Source organism: Phalaenopsis equestris, unplaced genomic scaffold (genome assembly GCF_001263595.1).
Source record: "Phalaenopsis equestris unplaced genomic scaffold, ASM126359v1 Scaffold198002, whole genome shotgun sequence".
In the NCBI taxonomy this organism is placed as follows: domain Eukaryota; kingdom Viridiplantae; phylum Streptophyta; class Magnoliopsida; order Asparagales; family Orchidaceae; genus Phalaenopsis; species Phalaenopsis equestris.
This window is the reverse complement of record NW_018217944.1, coordinates 39687-66725: the sequence shown is the minus strand read 5'-3', so window position 1 is coordinate 66725 and position 27039 is coordinate 39687. Positions and strand designations below refer to the sequence as shown.

Genomic DNA, 27039 nt, shown 5'->3' with positions numbered 1-27039 from the left:
TGAGCCTAGCCCCGACCCGAGTGCTTGCGGTCCCTCTCTTTTCAGACATTTTCATATGTTTTTCTTGGAATTTTTGGACAAAGCACTCGTGGTCCCTTTACGAAATTTTCTCGTGTTTTCTACGATTTTAATTGATTTGTCGATTCGTCAATTTCCCGCATTTCTCTTATCGTGGGTCTTTTGACGATCTTTCTCGAGATTTCTGGACGATGTTTCTTTGTTTTCGTTTATATAAAACATTTTAGTTTGTTTCCTCAAGTTTTGTTGCTTGTACCTGTTGCATCAATTACACCTAAGAAATAGCGGACCTCCCAGGTATACATGTTTGTTTTATGTTTACAGCATGTTAATTTCTTGCAAATTACCTACTTGTTGTATTTCTTACTTTTCCTTTACACCGCATGTTATAATGTTCTCTTTACTGCATGCTCTACTGCTTGTCCTCTGCTACATATTCTACTCATATTCTTCTACTGTTATGTTATACACTATACAACTTCAACATGTTTCTTATAAAATATCTGAAGAACTACAACCATAGGGCCGTTGGATTTGATGTTATAACCTAACACCCTAGAAAGCTTAAACTCGTAACGACAAGGAGCTTGCAAAGGAGCGTGGAACTAGCGCGGTGGGCAGCACGACCATTTTCAACAGCAGAACATGTCTTTCCCAGCTAAATCATTCTTTTCCTAGAAATTAAAACAACAATTCATAAGATTTCGAGGTCGTTTGCGTGGTGCGACATAAATCCTCAACTTTTCTTTTAGGCATATGTACAGCTCTACTGTGCAATCTAAGCCCTAACTTGTTTTAAGATTCCGATGTTGTCGTTCGTCACGACCTAAATCCCCATATCTTCTAGGTTGTTTGTGTGATCGTTTCATACAAATGTAAGCCCTAATTAAATAAAATTGGCAGGATGAAATACTTGAATAATTTCTCCTCGAAACTAAAGCCAAACCATAGAGTAGACTGGGAAGTCACCGATGATCTAAGGTTTTCCTTCGAATCAGTGACATATCCTAGTTCTTCCTCCTTTGGATTCTACAATAAATGCTCTAAGTTTGGAGTCATTCCTCTTTCACACATCTTTGTCCGATTTCGTTGAAAAATTCAATCCTTTTGAAGTTCTTGAAGGTAATTTTTCCTGATTTTTATCGAGAGTATTCTTAAGTGACTTCGGTCATTTAAGATGTAATTAACTATAGGAGTTGCACTTATAGAAAATTTTTCCGAACCCAGCTTAAAATAAACCCTATTTAATTTTTCATATTAAATAAAGGAATTTGTCGGCAAATAAAACGGTTTCGCAGACCAAACGGAAGTCATTTATTTCTTAGTTTATTTGATCGAACCTCATCCTCAAGTCTTGTGATTATCCCTCAGTATTGATACAGAGTTTGAGGTAGAGTGTTCTTTCATTTAAACTGTGAACATTGTGAGGTTAGTTTGATTTCATATTTTTCTAGACTTAAATCTATATGAAATTAAAACGTCCTTTCGAAGCGGACGAAGCGATTTCGATTCCGGCGACCGACAGCTTCCTACGGGCGACTCAACACACCCCAACTTTTTATTGTCGACAGCTTCTGGCGACTCCGCTGTGGAATAGCTTCTCTCTCCATTTAAATCAGGAAATATTATCTTCACACATCGGTAATGTGTCAATGTCCCTCTTGGACCAAATTACCCTTCTTCCGTTGGCATGCTTCACCCATTTCTTTCTTGGGGAAGTACGATCAACTCTTTTCGGACTTCAGTAGCATCTGTTCAATCCCTTTGCGGTTCAGGAGACCATTAAGGATTTTTTATCTTTTATGTGGGGTCGAACCCCCAATAGGTGTGTTGGTGGTGGCATTGTGCGTTGTGAAGTCGGTCTCGCACTCGGTCCTAAACTTTACTCTCCTTTTTGTGTCATTTCGAGTTTGATTTGTTATTTTGTAAGTTAAATCGAATTGTGTCTTGCTGCGCTTGCTTTTTAAATTTTCTTTATTATAATTAAGCCTTCATACATTTTTTCACTAAAATCTTCATCGATTAAATAAAATTTACCCGGTTTACAGATCTACCTCCGTCAATTTGTAGTGCTCGCGCTATGATTACGAGACTTTGGCCAAGATAACTAACCCTAGGGTTTTTTCTTTTGAAGTTTTTGCGATGGCGTTTCCGACGCTCACCATTTCCTGCAACTTGCCAACGGACCATAACTCTCGTAACGTCGCCCCCACCATCAAGTTTGGGGCAGGATTCTAGGACCTCGAGGTCATTCTCGGGAAAGTCTCGTTCGTGGTCGTGAAAGTCACCACCCCAGAAGTTTAGGAACCGTCTGCTGAGTTTAACCTGAATTGCCTACAAGATTTCCCTTCTTACAAGAAGGAAAAGACTACCGCCATTTTGAAAACTACAAAGCCTGACTTTCCTGCTCCTGCTAAGGAAAAAGAGGTTATGATCTTCGATAGTCCAACTGAGGAGTTCATCGTTCCGCTTTCAGTGTTCGAAATTGGGTCGAGTTCGAAAGTTGCGCCGTTAACACGGTCACAAAGGAGAAACCGTAGCCGAAAAGTTTGCAAGATTGCCGAAGTTCAGATTTCTGAAGATATGACTATTGATGAAATTCCTCATCAGGAGGAATCGGGATTGTTGGATACTTCTCTGTTTTGCGAGGGAGTATGTTCCACCCCTTAGTAAATACTGATGGACATGAAAGTATCCGGAAGATTGTCGCTGCTTTACCTGCTTTACCGTCACCACCGTCACCTCATGGACATGGTGGAAAGAGGAAGAAGTCTACTCCTCTCACCAGAGTCAGTACAGTGTTTCAGAGACTAGCTGTCAAAAGGGGTTGCTTAGTCAGTGAATTGCTTAAGCAGATGGGATGTACAATATCCCCTCGCATGAAGAAAGAAATATTAAAAGACGTCAGATCTGCTGAAGGATTACCTCCTTGCATTCCCACCAAGTTCCGCTTGGGGAACAGAATTGACACTATCACCACCACTGGGTTCGCACGCCGTCGACCGATTAAGTCACGACTGGGTCCGAGAGTTCCACCAATCACCAACCATAAAGATGTTCTTAAGATCCCAAAGAAAAGGATAAACATGTTGCCTAGTACTGTATCTGGTCTTCACCATGGGAAGCATGCCTCTCTTTGACATGCCGATGTTTCTGTTGAGACGCCGAGACGCTCCGTCTCAAAACATCACCATCAAGGAAAGAGGAGTGGATACCCAGGGTTGTTGCACCAATACGATCTAGTGAGCCTATGAGTTAGAATTATAGCATAAAGCAGAGACCTGAAGTACTCGACATGATAACAACAACAACAGTTAAAGAAGGTGCAGAGATAGAAATGTTCAACAGAAGCCTCCGGACCTCAAAGTGATACGAGGGGCAATAATTGAGAAAAAAGTCGAAAGGCTCAAGGCCGAGATTTTGGAACTAGCCCGAGGACGTGGAATTCCCGTTGATGATGAAGATAAAAAATCTGAAGAATACCTCGAAGAAGACTGTATGGATATTAATGTTATCGAAATCAGAGCAGTTACATCTGCGCGCGACGCTCAACCTCCCACTGAAGAGAACGTCGTAGATGAGCTGCGTAAGGCTCTCTTCCTGAGAGATGAAAAAATCAGCCAAATGAAGAATAGAATGGAAGAAATGTCCGCGGCCATGACTGCTATGGCTGCAGCTTTGGGACAATCTCAACAACAACATTTAGTTTCTCCAGAAGTTAATCAACCAGAAATTATCCAGATCGTAGATGAGAGAAGAGAAGTTGCCTCAGCTAACAAAGATGATCTACAAAAGAGGGACTCTACTCAAAGCGTCATACCATAAAAGGATTTTAAACAAATGGTCGAGCAAGTTCGGGAGGTCTTAGCCCAATTTAAGGGTGGTGCATTGGTTTTAAAGGGTAGACCCTACCCGGAGGAATATGTCGTACCCTACCCTCCTACCCTAAGGGTTTTGTGACACTGAACTTTAAGATATTCAATGGGATTGGAAACCCCAGACAACACATAGCACATTTCCGAGTCAGTTGTGGCAACACGGGAGGTAAAGAGGCATTGCTTTGCCGCCAATTTATCAGCATTTTATCAGGGATAGCTTTTGATTGGTATGTCGAATTACCTAATAGATCAGTAAAGACTTTCTTCGACATAGAGCAGTTGTTCGTGAAGAGATTCGCCAGAACGCAGCACCATGTTTCTATAGGAGATCTTGTGATAGAGAAGCAAAAGCCTAAGCCTAACGAGACTCCGACTCCAGTAGATTATATTTTGAGGTAGAGAAACCTTAGCATGAAATGTGAACCTCAATTACAGAAACATCATACGATTGAGATCCTACTCAAAAACATTCATGGGCCAATAGTTTTTATGCTTAAGGGATTCATCATCAAGTCTTTCGAAAAACTGCTCAGCAAAGCCAGCAATCTGCAAGAAGAAACCAAGCATATGGATTCTCATGAGAAAACAGACAAGTCCAAGACAACCAGGATATTCGAGAAGAAATCCGGGGTAGTGACAACTGTTGACAAGAGAAAACAACCAATAAAGATATATGCAGAGGATTTCCGTCAGGATTCCCAGCCACCATCACAACATAAACAACAGCAGCGTATGCAACAGTATGGTCAGCCTGCCCAAGACGAAGCAGTACCCAAGATATTTATGAGTCTAATGAAGAAGTCTGAATTCAGATTACCAGCTCCAAAGAGGTCAGAGGAGCTCAACAAAAAGGATCAACCCAATTATCAACCCAATTATTCAACCCAATTATTGCCCGTATCACAGAATGCTCGGACACACTATAGAGTATTGTTTCGTCTTCAAGGATTAGCTCGAGAGGAACCTTAAAGAATGGAATATAACAATCCCGAAATAGTATTTAAAATAACCTGAAAGAGGTTCTGTAAATATGATTTCAGCTGAGTCAATCACTCCAATAGATTCGTACTCAGAAAAAGATGAATGGACTACAATTTAGAACAAGTAGTTCAAAAAGATATTTTTAGTTTGATTTCATATTTTTCTAGACTTAAGGATTTCGATTCCGGCGACCGACAGCTTCCTACGAGTGACTCAACACACCCCAACTTTTTATTGCCAACAGTGCTCTTTGGGGATATGGAATACATCAAAATTGCATCTTTCACCTTCAAACGTGAAATTCCTGGGGAGAAACTTTTACGGGTCTTTAGTGGTGATAAGGATAGGATAGAAATGGCAACCTTCAGTGGAATCCTTCCTGATTTTTGTAGGAAAGTTCACATCTTGTTGTAGCTTTGGGTCCATATATTACATAATTATGGTGATCTTGAAGTACAGGGCCATTAGCAAGAGGGAGAAAAGAAGCAGAACGGTAAGAGTTTAGCAACAATCGAAGCAAATTTGAATGAGTTGTTGGTTGATCCATTAAAGTCATAAACCCTTCACTCAGATTTTGTCAAGACAACAAAAAATCTTGATAAATATACATGCATTGTTTTGTTAATTAAAACAAAATTTTCACCAGCTTCTCTAGATTCGTGATGTTACTGGTGTGAGATAACCATGTTGGGATCTCTCTAGATATTAGTCCTACCATAATGAAAATATCTCTCAACTTCAACCCTAAGATTGCAAAGAAAATCAGCAAAAGAACACACATGTGACCAACAAGGTTGAAAGGAGGAGAGAGAGGTGGAGGGCAACAACTAGGGTTACTACAATAGACCAGATAACATATTGAAGAAAAGAAATTGCTCAATTATGTTTTATTCAGTAAAATGACCGGTTATTTAGAATATGATAACAAATAAAGTACACCACACAAAAATTGTCCACTTATTATTAAAAATAACTTTGCTAAATACCAGCAATAAACATAATGTAGATAACATTCTTCAAATTATCAAATTGCTACTTTATCATTGTAGAGAACAAGATTTGCACATTAGAAGTATGCTGGCATAGTCAAACAACATTTTAATGACCTCTCAAGTAAATAAATCGTGGAGACCAAGCTATTAAATTCATTTCAGATATTTATACCGACTTGATTTTTATAGAGAATAAAAACTAGAGCTTATTGCTTGTTTGGACATCAGGTTCAACAAAAAGAGCGTTTTCAGAATTACACTGGAAGCAGAAAGTCCGGAATATTATTACAGAAGAGCAGCTTTTCATTGCTCAGGCGGACCAGCTGGGAACTGTCCCCAACACATAGTTGGGTGTGAAAGCCGAGAGCCAAGAAAACCTGAGTTTAAACCCAGAAAAAAAAATGAACATGAGATTAGATCCAGAAATCCAAGGAAAAAAAGGAAGATTTACATGCATACCATGCAATTCATATGTATTTACATATCTAAAATCTGAACTTCAATCTTAGAAAACAACCTATAAACCTTCAAAATGAGACTACAATTGAATGAGCTACAAAATAAAAAAAAAAGCATTTCAATGCACATGAACAAGTAGCCTTAAAGTTATTTTGGGTATTTTTGAAAAAAACTTGATTTATTTTTTAAAACAAAAACACTTACAAAACACTATTTATATTATCTGTCCGTATTAACAAAATCAAATCAAAATAAGTCAAACAACATATAAATTTCTAACACACAAATACTATAAATATAGAAATAAATGTTCATCATAATATCAACATACCATTTGCTGTGGCACCCACAAAACTTCCTTGGCTGACCCTGTCATGTCGGAAGCCTCCAATAACAATGGATTCAACTGAGTTTTGCGCTCGATCACACGAAGCATTGATTAAAGAAGACATCTCAATAGTTCGTACTCTTAAAATTTGCTCGACCTGTTCCATAAGCACGTCCGACTGGCTCTCAATAAATGCACTAGCATCAAAAGATTTCGAAGCTCTAGAAGCCACAATACTGAAGATGCGGCATAAATAGTTATAGCGCTTTGCCGTCAATGTTTGGGGGTTCCCACCATATAGAAAGTCACAGCTTCCACCAAAAGCACCAACCTTTGCATCCTTTCTCCACCTTTTGAGTACATACTCTTGAGGCAAATCTTTAATATTTCTAGAATCAAGTACCTTTAACATGTGATGGCATGGAATGCCAATAAACTCAAACTTTTTGCAACTGCACGTAACACTTCCATCTAGTGAATCAAACTTAACAAAATGATCTTTAGGTTTCTCATCCATGGTTACCTTATACTCTGATATTGTCCCAATCTGGCCACAACTATATAGCATACAATCCATATAAAACTCAAATTCTTTTTCAAACATTTTAAATGCAGCGTGCGTATACAACTCTGCAGCTTGTCTTAACACCCTCATCGAAGGCAATTTTCGTGAATTTTGACTTGCATGAACATCAGCTTGTAATTCCGCAAATCTTCTTTCATCGAGTAGTCTATTATAATTCTCATAAAAGTGAAAAAGCTCTATTTCAGGTGAAAGAAACTTTTTTAGCTCACAGCTCAAGTTATCCTTCAACTGAACGCTTTTCATATCGGCATAAAACGCTTCTCGTTTATAAACCAATGCCCATTTCTCCCTCTCTTCGAATAGATTGGCCAACCATTGGTTATCTTTGAGATCATAATTTTCCAACATTGTTCTCCATGCCATGAGAAACTCATCCTCATCTTCATAATCGAAAAGACATCGACTAAAATCACTCGCTAAAGTTTTCGAACCATGAAATGCCTGGGTTAGCTGCTCAAGTGTGTTCTGGTAAATATGCCACACGCAATACCGATGAAATGTGCCGGGCATTATCTCAGCTATTGCCTCAGTCATTAATTCACTCCGATCTGTCAAAATCGTCTTAGATTGTTTTCCATGCATTGTATTCTTGAAAGTTTCAAACAACCACTTGTATGATTTCTTGCTTTCATCATGCAATAACGCGGAACCAAATATTATAGCTTGTTTATGATGATTCACCCCAATAAATTGCGCAAATGGCCTGCCATAACCAAAATATTTATAAGTTGAGTCAAAACAGACCACATCACCAAAGTAGTTGAAATCCAACACAGACTTTGCATCAGCCCAGAAAAAATTGATCAAATTATCGTCATCATCAGCTTGAACTGCATAAAAGAATGATGGATTCTCTTCTTGCATTTTCTGTAGATACTCGAGGGTAGCCCCGGCATCTCCAACCAGCACGGATTTAATATGTTTACTGTCAACAGAATGGATACTAATATCCTGAGCGGTTCGAGCTTGCATATTGAAAGGGTTATCGGCTGACAAAGGGGTCATCATTAAGACATCTGCCATGCCCGATTCATCATCAAGAACACCTGTTTCAGAATTTTGTGAAACCAATAAGTCGCTAGACGAAGGGGCAGAGAGTGGATGATTATGGCACGTAACAAATTCCGAGACGTGATATTTGCCGCCAGGTGTTATTCTGATGATCATACATGCTGGGCACCCTGTTCTCGTTTCTGGGCGAGGCTTCTTCACCCTTTTAGCACCTTTCTTCCGCTCTCGAAAGCCCTCTTTAGAGCATACAAACATCCTTCTCGTAATAACATCATCAGCCGTTACTGTCATGCTTGCTCGTCGAACAGTGAAACCCATCCTTCCAGCATACATGTTATAGAATTCATAAGCCTCGTCTTCGGTTTCGAATTCCGGAGTTTTCACCGAGTCATCTACCAAATTAACTCGTGTGGCACGAGCCTTCCGCCTTAGCTTCTTGGCCTTCAACATTTGGATTGATGCGGCCGTTGCAAGGGGGTGGTTATGATTTGCTTCAAATTCCGTTACGCGGTATTTTCCGTTAGGTGTGAGCCTGATTGTCATGCAAGCCTCGCAACCAATCCTTGTTTCGGGCCTCGGAGACTTCACTTCCTTCGCCCCCTTTTTCTTCTCTCGGAAACCCTCCCTCGAGCAAACGAAAGTCCTTCTCGTCACAATATTTTTTGATGTCGTCCATAGGGTTGATCTTCTAACAAAAAAGCCGACATTCTCGGCATATGTATTATAGAAATCATATGCATTATTTTCGCTATCAAACAGCATATTAATAGTTGGCATCCAACCAGAACTCGCAGCTTCTCCAATCATGGTGGTAGTGGTTGGTGTAGTATCTGTCATTTTCTGCTTGAAAATAACAACCAATTACGCTCCAAAATTACGAGCATTCAAAACCAATCTATGAAATTAAAGGCGGGCTTGAGTAGCTATAATTTGACTGTTCAACAACACTTGCAGTGATAGAAAACTTTGAGAAAGAAATGACTAGAGAATAAATAAATAAATAGGGGCATTTACATACATACAGCCCAATTTCTATTTATTTACATATCTAACACCTAAACTTTGCTATTTTTACATTCATACCACCCAAATCTTTCATATCACATAAAAAATACCACTAATTTAACTTTTAAAAGTGAAATACACCTTTTGATGCATAGGTAAGTGGGCATGCATGAAAAAAATTTATGTAAATACAAAAGAATTGAGTGGCATGTATGTAAATCTTTCTAAAGTAAATGATAACCAAAACCATGCAGCTTAATACCAAAACAATAATTTCAGGCCTACATTTAAATTGATTTTTCCTCTAGCAGGGTAGGCTGGTATGCTCTTCTATGTGTACCCCAGCTACCTGATCAAGGTGTGGCCATCTGGTGACATTGTTGTTTCTCCACCATCAGTGCTAGGGTATGTATATCAATTACGGACCAATACAACAATAACTAAACCACATTATTGATTGATGACCTCAATCCCCTACGGAATCTTGAAAGTGTGTGCTCCTCTGGTTCCACTAACTCACAATTCAGCATGAGTTGATCAAAGTCAGTTGTGTACACTCATCCAAAAAAGTGTCTCACTGGCATAGTTTACGGAAATTTTTGAATACCTCCTATCGGTAATGCAGGTGAAGAAATTAACATTGCATTTCCATTTTCATTTTTGACCACATGACGATTTTACTCTTCTATTTTCGTTGTCGAATACAGTTCAGGTTCTCCCATCACAATAAAACATTTTTCGTAAGTTTAATGACTACCAATTTAACTCTTCTGCCCTGCGGAATAACTTCGTACTCAAAAAAATTTGCTCAACTATTTCAAGTTACCCAATTAACTTAGTTGGATCCATGCGACCGTTGAAATTTGATAAATTCATTAGTTCAAGATCCTCGCTTCTCCTTTGATATTTCATGACGAATATTTGAGATATTGATTTTTTGCCATTGAAAAAAGTCTGGCGGAAGGGATTCATTTCCTCCTCTCGATCCGAGGAGCCCCTTGCGGTTATGGGTGATCTCACTTAGTTGACTCCTCTCAAAAATGGCAAGCCTCTAATGTCGTTGGAAGATTTCCGACTACAATCCTCCATATCAAATTTCTGGACACTTCGCTGAGGGTTACTCCTTGGCGGCATGGTGTCTTTTTCTCTCGATCAGGTTTTCGATGAATATAGGATTTTAAATCAAGACGGGTTGAGGGGTTTAGATTTTGGTGGTAGGTGTCATGGTAAAATTTTGGTGGAAGTGAACAGGTTGAACTTTGAAAATTTAGAGTTGAGGCTAAGAATTATGGTAGGAATGATTTCGGTATGGTGATGACTTCATTTTAGAACTTTAGATTTTGACAAAAAAGACAATACCCAAAAAAATCTAGGCCTTCCAGAAGGTATTTGGGAAGCAACATTTGTGAATAGAATTTATGAAATAGCAAGGGAAGGCTAATACGTGGGATTTACAGTACTTGAAAGGAAATGCAGAGATAAAATTGTTGTCAGACAGGTGTGCAGTCTCGTTACATATGGAGGCAGTTGTGAAAATATGGCATCTACACATTTTGTGGACAAATTGAGCCTCACTAAGCAGAATTAATCCCAACCATGTTCTCTATCTGATTGAAGAAAGAAAATAAGATCACAATTGATAGAAAATGTCTCATGGAGTATTCTATATGAGACAAGTTGCAGTATCACGATTGGTGCAATGTCGTGTCTATGATTGCATGCCACGTTCTTTTAGGTTGACTGTGGCAATATGACGGGCACATTTCATGATAGTCACAAAAACACCCACTCGCTTATCAAGAGCAGGAAACATATTATACTTGTGTCATTGAAAGAGTCAGTCATGTTGGGTGATGCTCCGACTGAGACAAGAACTTTAATGGCCCGTGCTATATTTTTATAGGCTATAAGAGAGGCATCAATGAAAGTGGTCCTGGTGATGTTAGAAAATAGTGTCATAAAAGAGACGGAATTTGAGATGGTGCGACGCTCCCTAAAGAAGTTTCAAGATTCTATGACTTTCAATTTAGCCCCTAAGTTGTCACCATTGAGAGCAATTCAGCATGTCATCACTTTCGATAAAAATGAGAAGTTTTTTTTTTTGCAATTTTTGGATGGCTCTATAGAATAAGTTGGGTACTGAGTTTTAGTTTAGTACAACCGTGCATCCACAAATTGTTAGTCTGATGGGAGGGGTGAATCACAACCTTGGAAATCTCCTTAAGAGCATTGTGGAAAAGTACACCCGACAGTGGGTTCCAAGTTCTTCCAGGAAAGAAAAAGAAGTTTCTCCGACCTCTGGAGAATGACGCGGGAACGTAATGATAAGATTTTGCAATCCAGTCTCCGTGGGGTTTCCATGACCTGTAGGTTTGGCGGGATCGCAAACGACCCAGATCACGATTCAGACTATAGGGCAGTCGAACAAGCCGATCAATTTTCCCCATTTTCAGCATATTTCTTTCATTTTTATTTATTTTCTATTCCTTTATTTACTATTTTTTTTATTTCATATATTTCTTATTTTTAAGTTTGATCTTTACGTGAGAGACTATTTATATGTTGTTATTTTTTTATTGAGAATTATTTTTAAGTTTGATCTTTACGTGAGAGACTATTTTTATTTTTTTATTGAGAAGGATTTTTTTATTTTATTTTGAGTATTTTGGAGTTTGCAATCTTTGTTTGTACCATAAGGAGTATTGTATGATCTTACTTTCGCAAGCGGTGAGTCTGTATCTTGCTCAGGTGCAGGTGGTGCAATCTCCTTGCCACCAAAACGTTGTGATTTAGAGTTTTCTCTATTGTATTCAGCTAGGACAACCGCCAACAAAGTCAAACATGCCGTCCAAAAATAACTTTATCCTTGAAATCCCATCCAAATGTCGTAAATATCACATATTAGCCTTCCCTCACTATTTTATAATCACTTCTTTGTGAAAGCCGTCTACCAAATAACTTCTACGAGTCCTAAATTTTTTACGGTCTTGTTTTTCTAATGCAGCATGTTATCCATGCACATGCACCACGATCCATATTTTTTTGGCACAATCAAAGCTGGCACAACATACAAATTGGCACTCTCGCGAACTAATACTTGGGACATTAGGTCCTCAACCAGCTTCTATAACTCATAATTTGTCGGTCGCATCCTATAGGTTGGTTGGTTGAAAAGCACTAATCGTGAGATAAGGTTTATGCATGTTGAACTAGGAGGCATATTGCGTGTCAAGACATCTTGAAACCCCTCTAGTAATGGTAGCACCACTTCAGGTATTAGTTCTTCTAGCTCACTGTCTTTTAGCATTACACATGGTCAGTCCCACAAATGGCTTTCTCATAGCCTATAAAAAGGTAGCACGAGGCACAATGGCTTCAATCTCTATCTGAGTCCCAGTCATTGTTGCACCCTTAGTGATAGAAGGATGATGTGTTTCCCATCCTTGTTAAATGCGAAGGCATTTTTATGGCCGTGATGAAATGTACATCTGTTGTACTGCCACGGTCGACCTTATAGAATATGACATGCATCCATAGGGATGACATCACACAAAACTTAATCTTACACCTCATCTCCAATTAAAAATTCCACCAAACACCTTTTGTCAATACAAATCTTGTACCCACTATGTCGTGAAGAAAAAGGTGTGCATTCTCTCATTATATATTGAGGTAGTTGTGAAAATATGGCATCAACATGTCTGGTGGATAACTTGATCCTTGCTATGCAAAAGCAATCTCAATCATATTCTCTATCGCGGTTGAAGAAAATAAATAAAATCACAATTGAGAGAAGATGTCTCGTAGAATATTTTATAGGAGACAATCTGAAGGATCATGTTTGATGTGATATTGTGTCTATGGATGCATGGCACACTTTTAGGTTGACCATGGTACTATGACAGGGGTACACTTCATGATAGTCACAAAAACACCTACTCAATAATCAAGGACAATAAGCGTATTATACTTCTATTGTTGAAAGAGTTAGTCGTGATGGGTACTCCGACAAAGATGAGAAATTTAGTGGCACGTGCCAAATCTCTACAAGTTACGAGAGGCACTAGTGAAGTTTGTCTTGGTGATGCTAAAAGATAGTGACATAAAAGAGATGATAGCTCAGGCAGTGCCCCTCACTAGCGGAGTTTCATAATTCTCTGACCTTCAATTTACCTTCTAGGTTGTCACCATTGAGAGCAATCCAGCGTGTCATCACTTTAAATAGAAACGAGAGGTCGGACGAAAAAGGCGAACTACAACATAAAAAATTTCCTCAGAAGCTTTGTGGGAATGAAAACCCAACAGCAAGATCCATATCCTTTCAGGAAAGAAGAACCTTCTATCCCAATAGAATGACGCGAGAGCGTAAAAACAAACTTTTTGTGATCCGTCTCGGCAAAATTCCCGCGAACTGTGGGTTCTACAAGATCGCGGATGACTCGGATCACGATTCATTCTACAGGACAGCCGAATGAGATGTCCAAATTTCCCTATTTTCATGATACTTTATTCCTTCTGATTAACTTATTATTTCTTTACTTTCGTATTTTTAGAAACAAGAGCACTGAGCACCGGGTTCCAAGCCCTGGATAGAAAAAGTGGACGGTTGTATTAGGTATTCGACAGCTAGCGTAAAATTTGTTGAAAAAACATGACATGAATCATTTAAATCCTTATCTAAAGTGTGCAAAAGCCGGTACACTGGCATCCAGGAGTAAATTCAAATTAGCTAGACGGATGCGAATAAGGAAGTTAGTTCATAAAACTAATATTAGTATAATATCTTGGAATATAGGTACTCTAAAAGATAAATTAATGAAATTAATTGATATTATAATTCATTGGAAGATAAAGATCTAATGTATTCAAGAAACTAGATTAGTTGGAAAAAAAACTATGGACATTGATAGCTAATTATTTGAAAGATAATATTGTAAAAATTAATAATATTAGAAATAGAATTTTAGCCCTATAAACTATTGTTGAAGCTAAGAATTTTAATGTTATAAATGCGTATGCTCCTTAAGTAGGTTTAGGGCAGCTACAACTTATCAATAATCAGCTGATAAGCAGCTGATCTAGACAAGCTGTTGATCAGTAGCTGATTCGGATAAGTTGGGTGGTTGTTTAGAGTTGTTTCTAAATAAATGACCATTATGTACCTGTGCAATAGTGTTGTTTGCAACAGAACTGTCATAGCTATATATTTGATAGTTTAGATGCAAAAAAACGACCATTTCACATGTAGTTTTCCATCATACATATATTATTATCTTCAAACTAAGAATATATGTGAACCAAAGAGAATACTATGACAGATGAATGTGAACATTAGTGATGAGATCATTAAGATTTTGGGATGTTTGATTAACTATGATGTACACCCTATTATTTCTATGTTTATTATAGTGGAAGGAAAAATACCAAAGTTCTTACAAGAAGCTCCGATATGATCAATAAGTTAATAAAATTTATATATTTGGGAAAAGAATATCTTAAAGAAATATTAAGAGTTGTTTTATATCTCTGAAGCATATAAAATAAATGAAAGTTATTCGTAAATCAGTCTAAGTTGTACATTTAAACAAAGTATAATTATACAATAGGAAAATCAATCAAGCATACATTAACATTTTTTTCCTGATATGAATCAAACACCTAATACATTACTGCTATGCATCTAACTCAAACAAAAAAAAATTATATGAGCAACATCAAAACATAAGATGTTCTCTTTTTCAATAGATTCATTAACAAACATAGAAATATTTCCCTTGAAAATGAACAAATAAAAAACAAAATAAATAGATATTAGAGAGATTTGAGAAAAGATACTCAAAGCACACCAATTTGCCGCCCCTCCGTAACTTTCTTTTTCTGGTTTTCCATCTGTCGTTTTTAATCATACAAAACTTTTTGTACTTCAATTTAAAAAAGCATTTATTCCTTCAGAAAAAAATTACCTCCTAGAGTTTCTTCGAAGATCTTCTCCATTATTGGGGGCTTCTCCGGCAAAAACGTCCGGCCGGCAAAGAGGAACAACCTTCATCTCCAGCAACCCAAGTGGTCTTCCTATCCGTCGTTTGTGATTTCTCAAACAACCTTCTTGTTGGGTTCCAAAGAAGGTGGTTTCTTCGGTGGATTCAGGCTTCTGAAACGGGAGATCGGCGGCTCTCTCGCGAAGCAGTGCTTAAGGGCATGCAAGTATAAGTCCGAAAGAAAAGCTTGGGATACAAGGGATCGCCCGCAACCACATTTAATATCAAATTTAGTCCACTTTTTGTGATGAGCGGGTGAAACGCGCGAAACAAGCACAACCCAAGTGTTTTCAAAACGTCACCGCAGCGAAAAAGCTGCCCCAAACGGAGCCTTAGATATAGGTTCACAGGAATAATTCTGGAATGATCTAGAAGAATTAATAAAAAATCATACAAAAACTTTTATTAGAGGACATTTAAATAGACATGTTTGTAAAAGTGATAGAAGAATTTAAAAAAAATCATGATGGCTATGATTTTAGAATGATTAATGAAAGAAGCAAAAAATATATTAGATTTTGTTTTAGTTTGTAACTTTGTCATTGTCAATACTTTATTTAAGAAAAAAGATTAGCATATTATTACTTATAAGAATTGATATAATAAAACACAAACTGATTATTTTCTTATAAGAAAAATAGGTCGTTGAGAGTGTAAAGATTGTAAAACCATACCAAGTGAAAATTTAAGTGTTCAACATCGATGATTAGTTCTGAATTTTAAAATTAAGAGTTGAAAGATTAAAATAATAATGAATCATTGTAATAGAATTAGATGGAGGCACTTAAACCACAAATAGAATTATTTTATGAGTAAACTTCAAAATTTCAAGACTTTGGACGTTCATGAAGAAACGAATTCTATGCGGAATAAAGTAACAAATACTATTAAACAAGTGGTAAAAGATATATTTGGAGAATAAAAAGGAAAAAAATTATAAATAAAAAAAGTTGATGGTGGAATATTGTGCAAGAAAAGATAATTTAAGAAGTTATATTATAAAAATTGGTTTAAACGTAAAAACTTAAAAATTCAGAAAAATATAATGTGGCCCCAAAGGGGTCTGAGAGAACAATTTATGACATTAAAAATTATGTTTTTAGAGATTTTTATAATAAATTAAATACTAAAGAAGGTGAAAAAAATACTAGTCAAACAAAGAAAAAAGAAAAGTAAAGAATTAATTCAAGTAAAGTGTATTAAAAATGAAAATCAAAAAGTGTTTTCTTAAAAAAAGATATTCAAGACTGGTGAGTGAGCTATTTTGAAAAACTTTTCGATGATTTTTGAAAATACGATCGACCTTACTTATCTTAATATCATTAATTATAATAAAATATTTTATTTTTACCATTGCAATAGTTAAAAAGAAGTTAATGAAGCTTTAAAGAAAACCAAGGGTAGAAAATCAATAAGACCTGATAAAATCTCAATTGAAGTATGAAAATATTTAGGAGATTTGTGAGTTTCTTGTCTTACTAATATTATTTAAAAACCAAAAAGGCGCCTAACGAGTGGAGAAAGAGTATTTTGTCCCCCATTTTTAAGAATAAAGTGGATGCCCAATAATGTACAAATTATAGAGAAATTAATTTGATGTGTCATACTTTAAAATTAAGGGAGAAGGTTTAAGAGAAGGTAATTGAACATAGGTTAAGACGTGATACAAAGATTTCTCATAATCTATTTAGATTTATGTTGGGCAAGTCTAGTATGGAAGCTATATATTTATTGAGAGATTTGATGGAGAAGTACAGAGAGGATATGGAGGATGTTCATATAATTTATATTGATTTAGAAAAAACTTACGATAAGGTTCCAAGAGAAATTTTTGGGAGAGTTCTAAAGAAGAAAGGTGTTGATATGACTTATATTAAAGTCATCAAAGATATATATACTAGAGTCATTACTTGTGCATGAACAGGAGGAGGATTGACCAAGTATTTTCCTATTACAGTTGGATTAGATTAGGGGTCCAGTTTAAGCTCATAACTTTTTATTTCAGTTATGGATGCTCTTAATGGACATTTGCAAAAGGATGTACGATGGTGAATGCTATTCGCTAACGATACCCTACCTGTGAATAAGACTAGAGAAAAATGAAAAAATTAAATTATGGAGGTCTACATTGGAGTTTAAAGGCCTTCATATGAGAAGATCTAAAACTAAATGTATGGAATGTAATTTAGTAGTAATAGCTCTAGTGGCAGAGTTGTAACAATTGGTGATCAAATCATTAAAATGTATGAATTTTTTAGATATCTCGGGTCTATTTTTCAAATTGATGGTCATATAATTGAGGAAATTATCAGTAGAATTCAAGTTGGTTTGTTGAAGTAGAGGAATACATCGGGCCTATTGTGTGATAGAAAAGTATAGCTTAGACTAAAACGAAAATTTTATAAGATGGTGGTGAGACTTGCAATGCGTTGTCGCGGGCGCAGAATTTTGGCCTTTAAAAGAGAAGCATAAAACAAAGTTAAGTGTTGCTGAAATAAGAGTGCTTAGGTGGATGAGGGGTTTTACACTTAGAGACAATATGCGAAATGAAGTATCTATGAAAGGGTTGGTGTAGCTCCAGTGGCAGACAAGATTAGAGAGTCGCCTTAGATGGTTTGATCACATTAAATGTCGGTCATCTGGTGATTCTGTTAGGAGAGTAAATGTTTTAGATTCGACTTATGTTAAGAAAAACAAAGATAGACCTAAAAAAGACTTGGGCTTATTATATAAAAAATGATCATAATCTGTTAGAATTAAATGAAAATGTAGAATTAAATGAAAATGACACTCAATAGGACACATTGGAGAGAAAGGATTCATGTAGCTGACCCCACTTAGTGAGAAAAATACTTGTTGTTCTCTACTTTCAATTTTTCTTATTTCTAAGTAGGGGTTCTTACTTGAGAAACTATTTATATTCTGATTCAGAAGTCTTTTGATTTGATTTTGAGTATTTTAGATATTATGATTTTTGTTTCTACCCTAAGGTGTGTTTTATCCTACTTTCACAATTGGTCAGTTTGTATCTTGCTCGAAAACAAGTGGTGGAATCTCCTCGTCGGTCGAATGTCGTTCATTCTGAGTTTTCTTCATTACATTCAGTCAAGACAGCCACCAATGACATCAAATCCATTGTGCAACAACAGTTTTATCTCCATAATCCCTTCCAAATACTGTAAACCCCACCTATTAACCTTCCCTCGCTATTCCATAACCATCACTTCGCAAAAGACGCTTTCAAAATATCTTATAGGAGCCTTAGAATGATATCAAACATACTATCGAGTACATCTAATATGTACTTATATAATGAAAAAGATATCCCTTCCTGTGAATGTGTTATTTCTATGTTAATAAAGTATTTTACTTTTTCAAGATCTTTAATTAAAAATTGATCGTCTAGAAATTTTTTCAAATATTCTATAATTATGGTATCATTTCACTTTATGATCATATTATTCACCTAAATCAACACTGTAATAAAGAATCCTCGCATACTCGTAAAAAAGTGATTAATTTGTCTTAAAATGTTGAAAACCAACTTGTTGAATGGTTGGTTATAGAGAACTCTGAAACCAATTGCTTGAAGCTTGGTTCAAACCAAAAAATGATTTATTCAATCAACAAGCCAAATTCTCCTACTATCGATTCTAACCAAGCTATGGAAGCATCTAGAACTTTTTAACAATGCCAATATGGAGAAAGACATTCTAAACATCTAATTGATAACAAGACCAACTTCAAGCCGCTACAGTGGCAGGCAAACATCGAAATTTATTAAACTTTTTCATTTATTCATATTCAAAAGATTATTTCCTACTAACTTTAAATGAAAATTTGGGTACTTATTTGAATTTTTAGCTTAATCATTAACTTATTGAAGTGCTTGTTCAGTTAATATAGACAAGTAAAATACAAGTGAAGTACAATCATAAAAAAAAAATATTAACAAATTACATATTAACATAGATGCGAAATCTCAACTCAAACTCCAGTGGAACATGAACAATTTATAATATACCAAGTTAAGCTCAATCCACAATATAATTGCCTCGACTTAGCTTGATTATGACCCCGCTTGACACAATATCTTCAAGAGAAACATTAGAATCAAAATCAACAAAACCGATGGAATTTATTTATGACCTTCCTCCACTCATAAACCTTCACAAGGATAAGGAGAAGGTGCACTTTAATGTAATAAATAAGATAATGAAGTAATGTAATATGTAGCACCACTAATAACAGTACATTTGTAAAGTGTTTTTTTGAGCCAAGATGTGAAAAAGAGGCAAATGGGCAAATGTTAATTATGTAGCATTTAATTTGGGCCGAGATTTACAAATGCTTAATAGAGTTCAAAGTTTTTGATATTGCCCACGAGTAAAGTTCGTAATGATAACATCTTTCAATCATGTGATTGTTCTCATTACAATGGATGTCGTATAACTTTCCCTTATTTTTGTTAAATGATTTCTCTTTCCAAGGGGAAAATGTTTTTTGCATGCATCAGCCATCTTGGCCTCTTTAGAGACCATTAATTTGCTTTGCTTCTCTTCTTGAAAAATCATAGAATAGATTTTGCCGGTGATGGGAAAAGGTTGTATCAAAAGGATTTGGCCACAAATGATTGAAAATGAATTATTTAAACCAACAAGAAATTACCGATTCTTCTTCATTCACATTCCTCAGTCTTCTTGATAGCCCCAAATCAGCAAAATGGCACATAAAATGATACATTAAATTTTGTTAAATAGGTTACAACAAAGTTCGTCTCTTGGTTCTGTGAAGCAACGTCCCTTTTATTTTGAAAAAAAAAATTGCGTTCTTTTGTGAAAACCTATCCATCAAATCTCGCAACAAACCTCAACAGTTGATCGACACGTATAACGATATTGACAACATCAAATTACGAAATCTTGAGAAGCCATTATGGACCCATATCACTGCATCTTATCCAAGGAAAAATTAAATTTTCATTAGTAGGTGTTGATTCTTAGTTGTTCCATCAAAATAAAACAAATTTTGATTTTGGCAGTGAGGATTATCAACATTTAAAGGCTTTGGGAATAATTTAAACACGGGATGATCCAAGCTACGAAAGTGAGAAGGGTTTGAGAAATCCAAGGAAATTGTGCCTTCAATGAATTTCAACGAAACTTCCTTCATCAACTCCATTGAAGTTGACAGGTTCCACTCCCAAACTATTTTTAGCAATTTAAGGATTGCAATAAACCATTGACTTAAAGAAGGAGATGACATCAAAAACAACCATCATGCTTAGGATGAGGGAGACATTGGAAAGAACCATTCAGCTGTGGAATAGGGAGACAGTATCAGTCATTTTTTTGAAGTGTTCGTCAAGGACCTTACTCTAATTCCATGAAAAAAAAAAAGCAGGGAATGTTGATTGAATATTACTTTTTCTATCAATTAAAGTTACAAAATGCACTGTTTTTACACACAAAGAGGCATAACATAAATTATCAAGGCATCTAAAGATGGTCTAAATCACCTGAAATCAAGCAGCATATAAATTTATTTACAAAAAAAAATGTAAAAAATCATCAAAAATAGCAAACTTGGCTGCTGTTTTGCAAAACATTATTGATAGTATCCCAGATTCCATGCTATTTAATTTCTGAACTTGCAATTTTTTCACCCTGCCTCCCCCAGACATTTTATTCAGGCTTTCTTTGAAAATATAACTCCAATACAAATTATAATTAAAATGTTCATAAAATAAAATATGTGATATAATAAATTAAATAAATAAATATATATGGATTCCCCTAAATGTTTAAATCCGCATGAACTGTATAAATTTAAACTATATTAATTAAACAAATCTTTGAACAGCAACTATGAAGCCAAAGTACCAAAATGACTTACATCTATAATTTAACAACCAAAACAAGTGAGATTTAACGACCTCCCTTTACCTCTAGATTTCAGAGCGGGTATACCAGAGAATCTACAGAACCACCGATGAAATACTTCCAGCAAACACCTCTTTCCTATTGATTTTAACCAAAAAATGAAAGCAAAACCATTTAATCAAAAATCCAGGAGACAAAAAGAGAAAGGAGGAAGAGACAGAGTGATGACCTAAGCTCACCTACACACCGCAGATCAGCAATGGCGTGAGCAAGCGCATCGACAACGAATTCACTTGTCGTTAATATCATTGGCCTCCCTTTTGCTCCTCCATGGCTTCGGAGGGTTCTTTCTACTTATCGCGCCACCCGTTCCTAGGACCGCTCGCCGGCGTTATCGAACGCAGACTCGCGGATACGTCGACCTGCTTCTCCGAACTGCGGCAGGAGGGGCGATTATGAAGCTGATAAATTCAAAATAATCTGGTGGTAACCTATATGTAGTGGTAGTATAATTTTTTATTTTTTCGGAAAAACAAGATCACTATTAGGAAGCTGTCACCCTATCTAGAAGATAGATGCACTATGTTTATAATACCCATAAGCTGTCAAACTACAGTTTAACCAAACAGGAATTCAAGTTAAATGATGTGCGAATAATGTTTTTTTTTTTTTAATAATTAGTGTTATTTATGATATTGTTGTATTAGTGTTGGTATTTCGATGTAATAATATCACAATAAAATCAATACTATCATAAATATCATTAGTTGTACCTAAATCAGTATTGAGGAGATGGTTGTGGAAAGAAGAAATTATTATATCTGGATGGGCTTCATTCAGATTAGATGTGGGTGGTGGTGTTTTTTTTTTAGTATTAGTGATATTTATGGTAGTATTGATGATATTATGGTGTAATAATATCACAATACTATTATGAATGTCACTAGTTGTATGCATTCCATCAGGATGTAATAGTTTTTTCTGTAAAAATGAGAATGGTTAATAAAACTATTTCTATTATTATTTTTTCTTTTTTTCATGTTATTACAATAATTATTTGAATTAAAATTATTTTCACACATTAATAACAAAGGAGCAAAACATAAAATTAAACTCTAGCTAACTTAATTAATCAAATTGAAGCTCAAATTAAAAGTTGCTTGGGCTTGATAATATATATTGAATCGAACAATAATCAATATGGAAGCCCATAAAGAATGATTCAGTTTTACTGAACACATTTTAGATTTATTTAGACTAGAATTCAAACAATCTTCATTTTAGGCTAAAAGTAACAACAAAAGGATTATCTTGATTTTTTCGCTATATATTTAATAAGAAAAATCGGAAGACTGATTTGGTTCAGTTTTATAAATCTTAATTTTGAATCAAATGTTGTGTCATTGTAAAGAGAATTGTTGGTTCCATATAAAATAATTTTAATGTTTAATAGGATAGAATAAAATTAAAATCCAGAAACATGTATGTAAAACAACAGTTCAAAACACGAGCAAATATTACATTCGGACTCGGGGCGTAATTTACATTCGGGGTCTAATGGTGGGACGCCACGTGTCGAGTGAGCCTACCGCAAACACTGGGATTGATCAGTGTTAAAATTTGTGGGGTCCACTTGATACTTGACGCCTCACCATTGAACTCTAGATGCATCTGGAGCTCTGACCTAATATTTTTCCCAAAAATAGATTTTTGAACCAGTCTAAGCACTTAAAAAAAAAAAGAAAGGAAGTTTTACATACCTGCAACTCAATTCCATTATATTTACATATCCAACAATAAAATTTTATTTTTTACATATATGCCACAATATCTACGCATTAAAAGATATATTTCATATTTTAAAAATTAAAAAAATGGTATTATTTATGTGATATATATATATTTGTCTCAGATATGTAAATACAGAGGAATTATGTGGGCATATATGTAAAAGTGCCCAAAAAAATAGAAAGTGTTGGAAGTATTTCATCAAAACTGTTGTTTCCACACATTTCTTAATCAAAGTCATTAACAACAAAACCTTCAATATTAAAACACAGAAGCAGTGGTCCCTCCACTTATTTCTATAAGAACATACCAAGAAAAAGAGCAGCAGCTCAGCTGCCAGAAGGTTTAAAGTTAATAAATAACTCACAAAACTCCCTCAATAAAAAGCCATTAATGGCCAGCTTGGTTCTCAAGCATCATCAAGGGCAAGAACACCAGGCAGTGATTTTCCTTCCAGAAGTTCCAAGCTTGCTCCACCGCCTGTTGAGATATGGCTCATCCTATCGGCAAGCCCGGCTTTCTCCACAACAACGGACAGAGTCGCCGCCGCCGATGATGGTTGCGGCACCTTTTCCAGTAAGGTCGGCCAATTTCTGGGCAATGGCCTGAGATGATTAAGCAGAATGTCAGAATTAGGCTTTAAAGTTGATATGAAGGCATTCACATGTCAAGAAAAATATCAAAATGATCCTCCAACTTTTTATAGAGGGTTATTTTAGTCTTAGAATTTATAAAAATCTCAATTTAATCCTCATATTTTTTAATATTGACTGAAATAATCCCCTCTAAATACTTTTTTACCCTCCTTTAAACAAATATGGGGACTAGTTTAACACTTTTATAAACAGTGACTAAAACTACCTTATGTAAATAGTAAGAGGATTATTTTGACACTTCACCTTTTACATATATATACCACTCAATTCCTATGTATTTACATATCTAACATCTAAATTTTGTATTTTTTTTACATTTATACCATCCAAACCTTTCATATCACATAAAAAATACCACCACTTTAACTTAAAAAAAAAAAAGTGAAACACGCCTCTTCATGCATAAGTAATATATTATTTATGTAAAAATTGAGGTTTTGGTGTTAGATGTGTAAATACATAAGAATTAAATGGTATGTATGTAAATCTTCATAAATCCTATATATTTACATATCCAATACCTAAACTTTAATATTTATAATACTCAAATTTTTAAAATCACTTAAAAAATAGTACTATTATCACTATTAATCATTTTGGAAAGCCAAATACACAGTTTCATACATAAGTGTTATAAAGGTAATATCTCAAATTTTAGGTGTTAGACATGCAGAGATATATGGAAATTATATGATATGTATGTAAATCTTCTTATAATTTTATAATAATTTTTTACTCACATCTGTTCCAAAAGCGAATTTCTCGAACTCAAAGACACCCATGGGCCCATTCCAGATAATGGTTTTAGCGTTGTCAAGAGTTGCATTGAATGTCTCAATGGAATCTGGTCCAATGTCAAGGCCCATCCATCCATCAGGGATGGCAGATGCTGGCACAACCTGAGAAATAAAAGAGTTGGATTAGCGACACATATGAAGGCTTCAAAGATTGAGCTTTTATTTATTTATTTAGGCGTTTACATACATACCATCCAATTTATATGCATTTACAAATCTAACACCGACAGTTTACCATTTTACATTCACACCAACCCAATTTTTCATTTCACAAAAAAATGCCACTATTTTAACATTCAAAAAGCGAAATACAACTCTTCATGCATAAGGTGGTATGAATTTAAAAATTGAAGTTTAGGAGTTAGATATGTAAATGCATAAGAATTGAGTGGTATGTATGTAAATCTTATTTTTTCAAGTACCCAAATGTTCTCAGATTATTATGATTATGATGCAGGCGAGGATTGAACTCCAAATCTATGACTTTGAAAACTTTTACTGAAGCGCTAACGTAAATTTGTATTGTTACTAGACCTGTTCGAGATCATCTCTTTCACAGTTTTTACTTTTCCTAATGGCTGCCAAAATTTCGTATGGCTACAGTTATTTAGCCTGTCTATAGTAACATTTACATACATACAGCCCAATTTCTATGTATTTTTATATCTAACACCTAAAATTTGCTTTTTTACATTCATACCAACCAAATCTTTCAATCACATAAAAAATACCAATATTTTAACTTTTAAAAAGTGAAATACACCCTTTCATGCAGGTAGCATGTATGCAAAAAACGAAATTTAGGCCTTACATATGCAAATACCTACGATTTAAGTGTTATGGATATCAATCTTCCATCAAAATATATAATCAGAATTCAAAAATTACTAAACAAACCTTGCTGTTGGCATCTGCTGCAAACTTGTCAGCCACGATGACATCAGAGGGTAACAAGAGTTTCACTTCTTTCAGCTTTGCCTTCTCAATAAGAGCTATGGCTAGACCAAGCTTATCTTCCTCAACAAGAGAGGAACCAACACCATGTCCTTGTGCCTTGTAGAATGTGAAAATCATTCCTCCTCCAAGAAGAAGGATATCAACTTTCTCTAAGAGTGACTCGATCACCCCAATCTTTGTTGAAACCTTTGAACCACCAACAATGGCAGCAAAAGGTCGCTTCGGATTCGAAACAGCCCCGACAAGATAATCAAGTTCCTGCAAGTCATAACAACTAAGCACACAGAAACTAGCAGCTAACAGAGAAAGCTTTTTCATAATTTAGAGCATTTACATGCATACCAACTAATGCCTATATATTTACATATATAACATTTAAACTTTATTTTTTACATTTGTGCCACCCAAATTTATCATAACACAAAAATACCACAATTTTAACATTTAAAAAGTGAAATACACCTTTTTTTATGCATGGGTAAGGTGGCATGTATGTAAAAATTGAAGTCTGGGTGTTAGATATGTAAATACATAGAAATTAAGTGGTCTGTATGAAAATCCACCTGTATTTCTTTCATAACAACGCATGTTCCTGTATATGAAATATATCACAAGCAACTTTTGTACTCATGTGACCTTTTACTGAGCCTGAAATCATTTTAGGTATATTTAAATATAAACCACACAATTCTTACCTATTTACGTATCTAACATTTAAACTTTAACATTTACATTCATAACTCTCAAATCTTCAATATCCCATCAAAATATCACTTTACTAACTTTTTAAATATCAATCGCATCTTCTTATGCATAGATTTACGGTGCCAAGATGTTATAAATGAAAATACCAAACTTTATATTTTAGAGTATAAATCGATAAAAATTGTGTGATACGTATGTAAATTTCCCATGATTTTAATGAAATCCAGCTTAAAAGGAAACTATTCACAGGGGAATTACCGAAGAGAAGACTGCATCATACCTTCTGCATCAGGAAGCCAGCAACAGCAGGTTTCAAGTACTTTGCAACACCCTCTGTGGAAGCATGAGCTCTGTGAGCGGTTCCAAAGGCATCATTAACATAGAGATCAGCAAGAGAAGCAAGCTTCTTTGCAAACTCCGGATCATTCTTCTCTTCTTCCTTATGGAATCTCACATTCTCAAGAAGAACAACGCCACCATCAGGTAATGCAGCGACAATTTTCTCCACTTCCTCGCCAATGGAATCATTGGCCATTTCAACCTATGTTATTACAGAAAAAATAAAAATAAAAAAAGCAAAAGAAAAATAATTGAAATAAAAAATTGCTACCACTGAAATTAAGAATTTTTAGAAAGGCTTACATCAACTCCAAGAAGTTCTGATATCCTAGGCACAAGAGGCTTCAAGCTGTATTTCGGAGTGACACCTTTAGGGCGGCCCTGAATTTCAAATTAAAATTGTTAATGTTTGGAATAGTACTTCTTTAAGTTTTCATTGATTTCACAGGAAAAAAAAAACCAATAAAAGTAGCTAAGCAAGTAAGTGTGTCACAATGCCACATAAAATAGTAATTAAATAAAAATTATAGACAACACATCAAGAAGGACTATATATATGTGTATATATATATATATATCTATGTGTGTATATCTATGTGTATATATCTATGTGTATATA

The 27039-nt window shown here is 35.4% G+C and overlaps 2 protein-coding genes across 4 annotated transcripts in view; both read right to left on the bottom strand.

Annotated features, from left to right (window-relative positions):
* Nucleotides 1-21631, bottom strand: part of LOC110035517 (protein FAR1-RELATED SEQUENCE 5-like) — a 33004-nt gene extending 11373 nt beyond the window's left edge. The window contains exons 1-5 of one of the 3 annotated variants that reach the window (XM_020739747.1): nt 21418-21631; nt 21242-21316; nt 15222-15664; nt 6660-9093; nt 5936-6246 (exon numbers count right to left, since the gene is read on the bottom strand). In XM_020739747.1, the coding sequence (XP_020595406.1) occupies nt 6173-6246; nt 6660-9090 (2505 nt within the window). In that variant the 5' untranslated portion in view covers nt 9091-9093; nt 15222-15664; nt 21242-21316; nt 21418-21631 and the 3' untranslated portion in view covers nt 5936-6172. Of the gene's footprint in view, nt 1-5935; nt 6247-6659; nt 9094-15221; nt 15665-21241; nt 21317-21417 lie in introns of those variants that run through there. The other 2 variants (XM_020739746.1, XM_020739745.1) reach the window with 2 other exon arrangements.
* Nucleotides 21632-23142: 1511 nt separating this feature from the next.
* The window catches only part of LOC110035516 (phosphoglycerate kinase, cytosolic-like), a 24780-nt gene continuing 20883 nt past the window's right edge, over nt 23143-27039 (bottom strand). Inside the window, 6 exon segments of the mRNA XM_020739744.1 lie at nt 23143-23498; nt 23500-23571; nt 24363-24521; nt 25317-25634; nt 26362-26622; nt 26724-26801. Coding sequence (XP_020595403.1) covers nt 23376-23498; nt 23500-23571; nt 24363-24521; nt 25317-25634; nt 26362-26622; nt 26724-26801 — 1011 coding nt within the window. The 3' untranslated portion in view covers nt 23143-23375.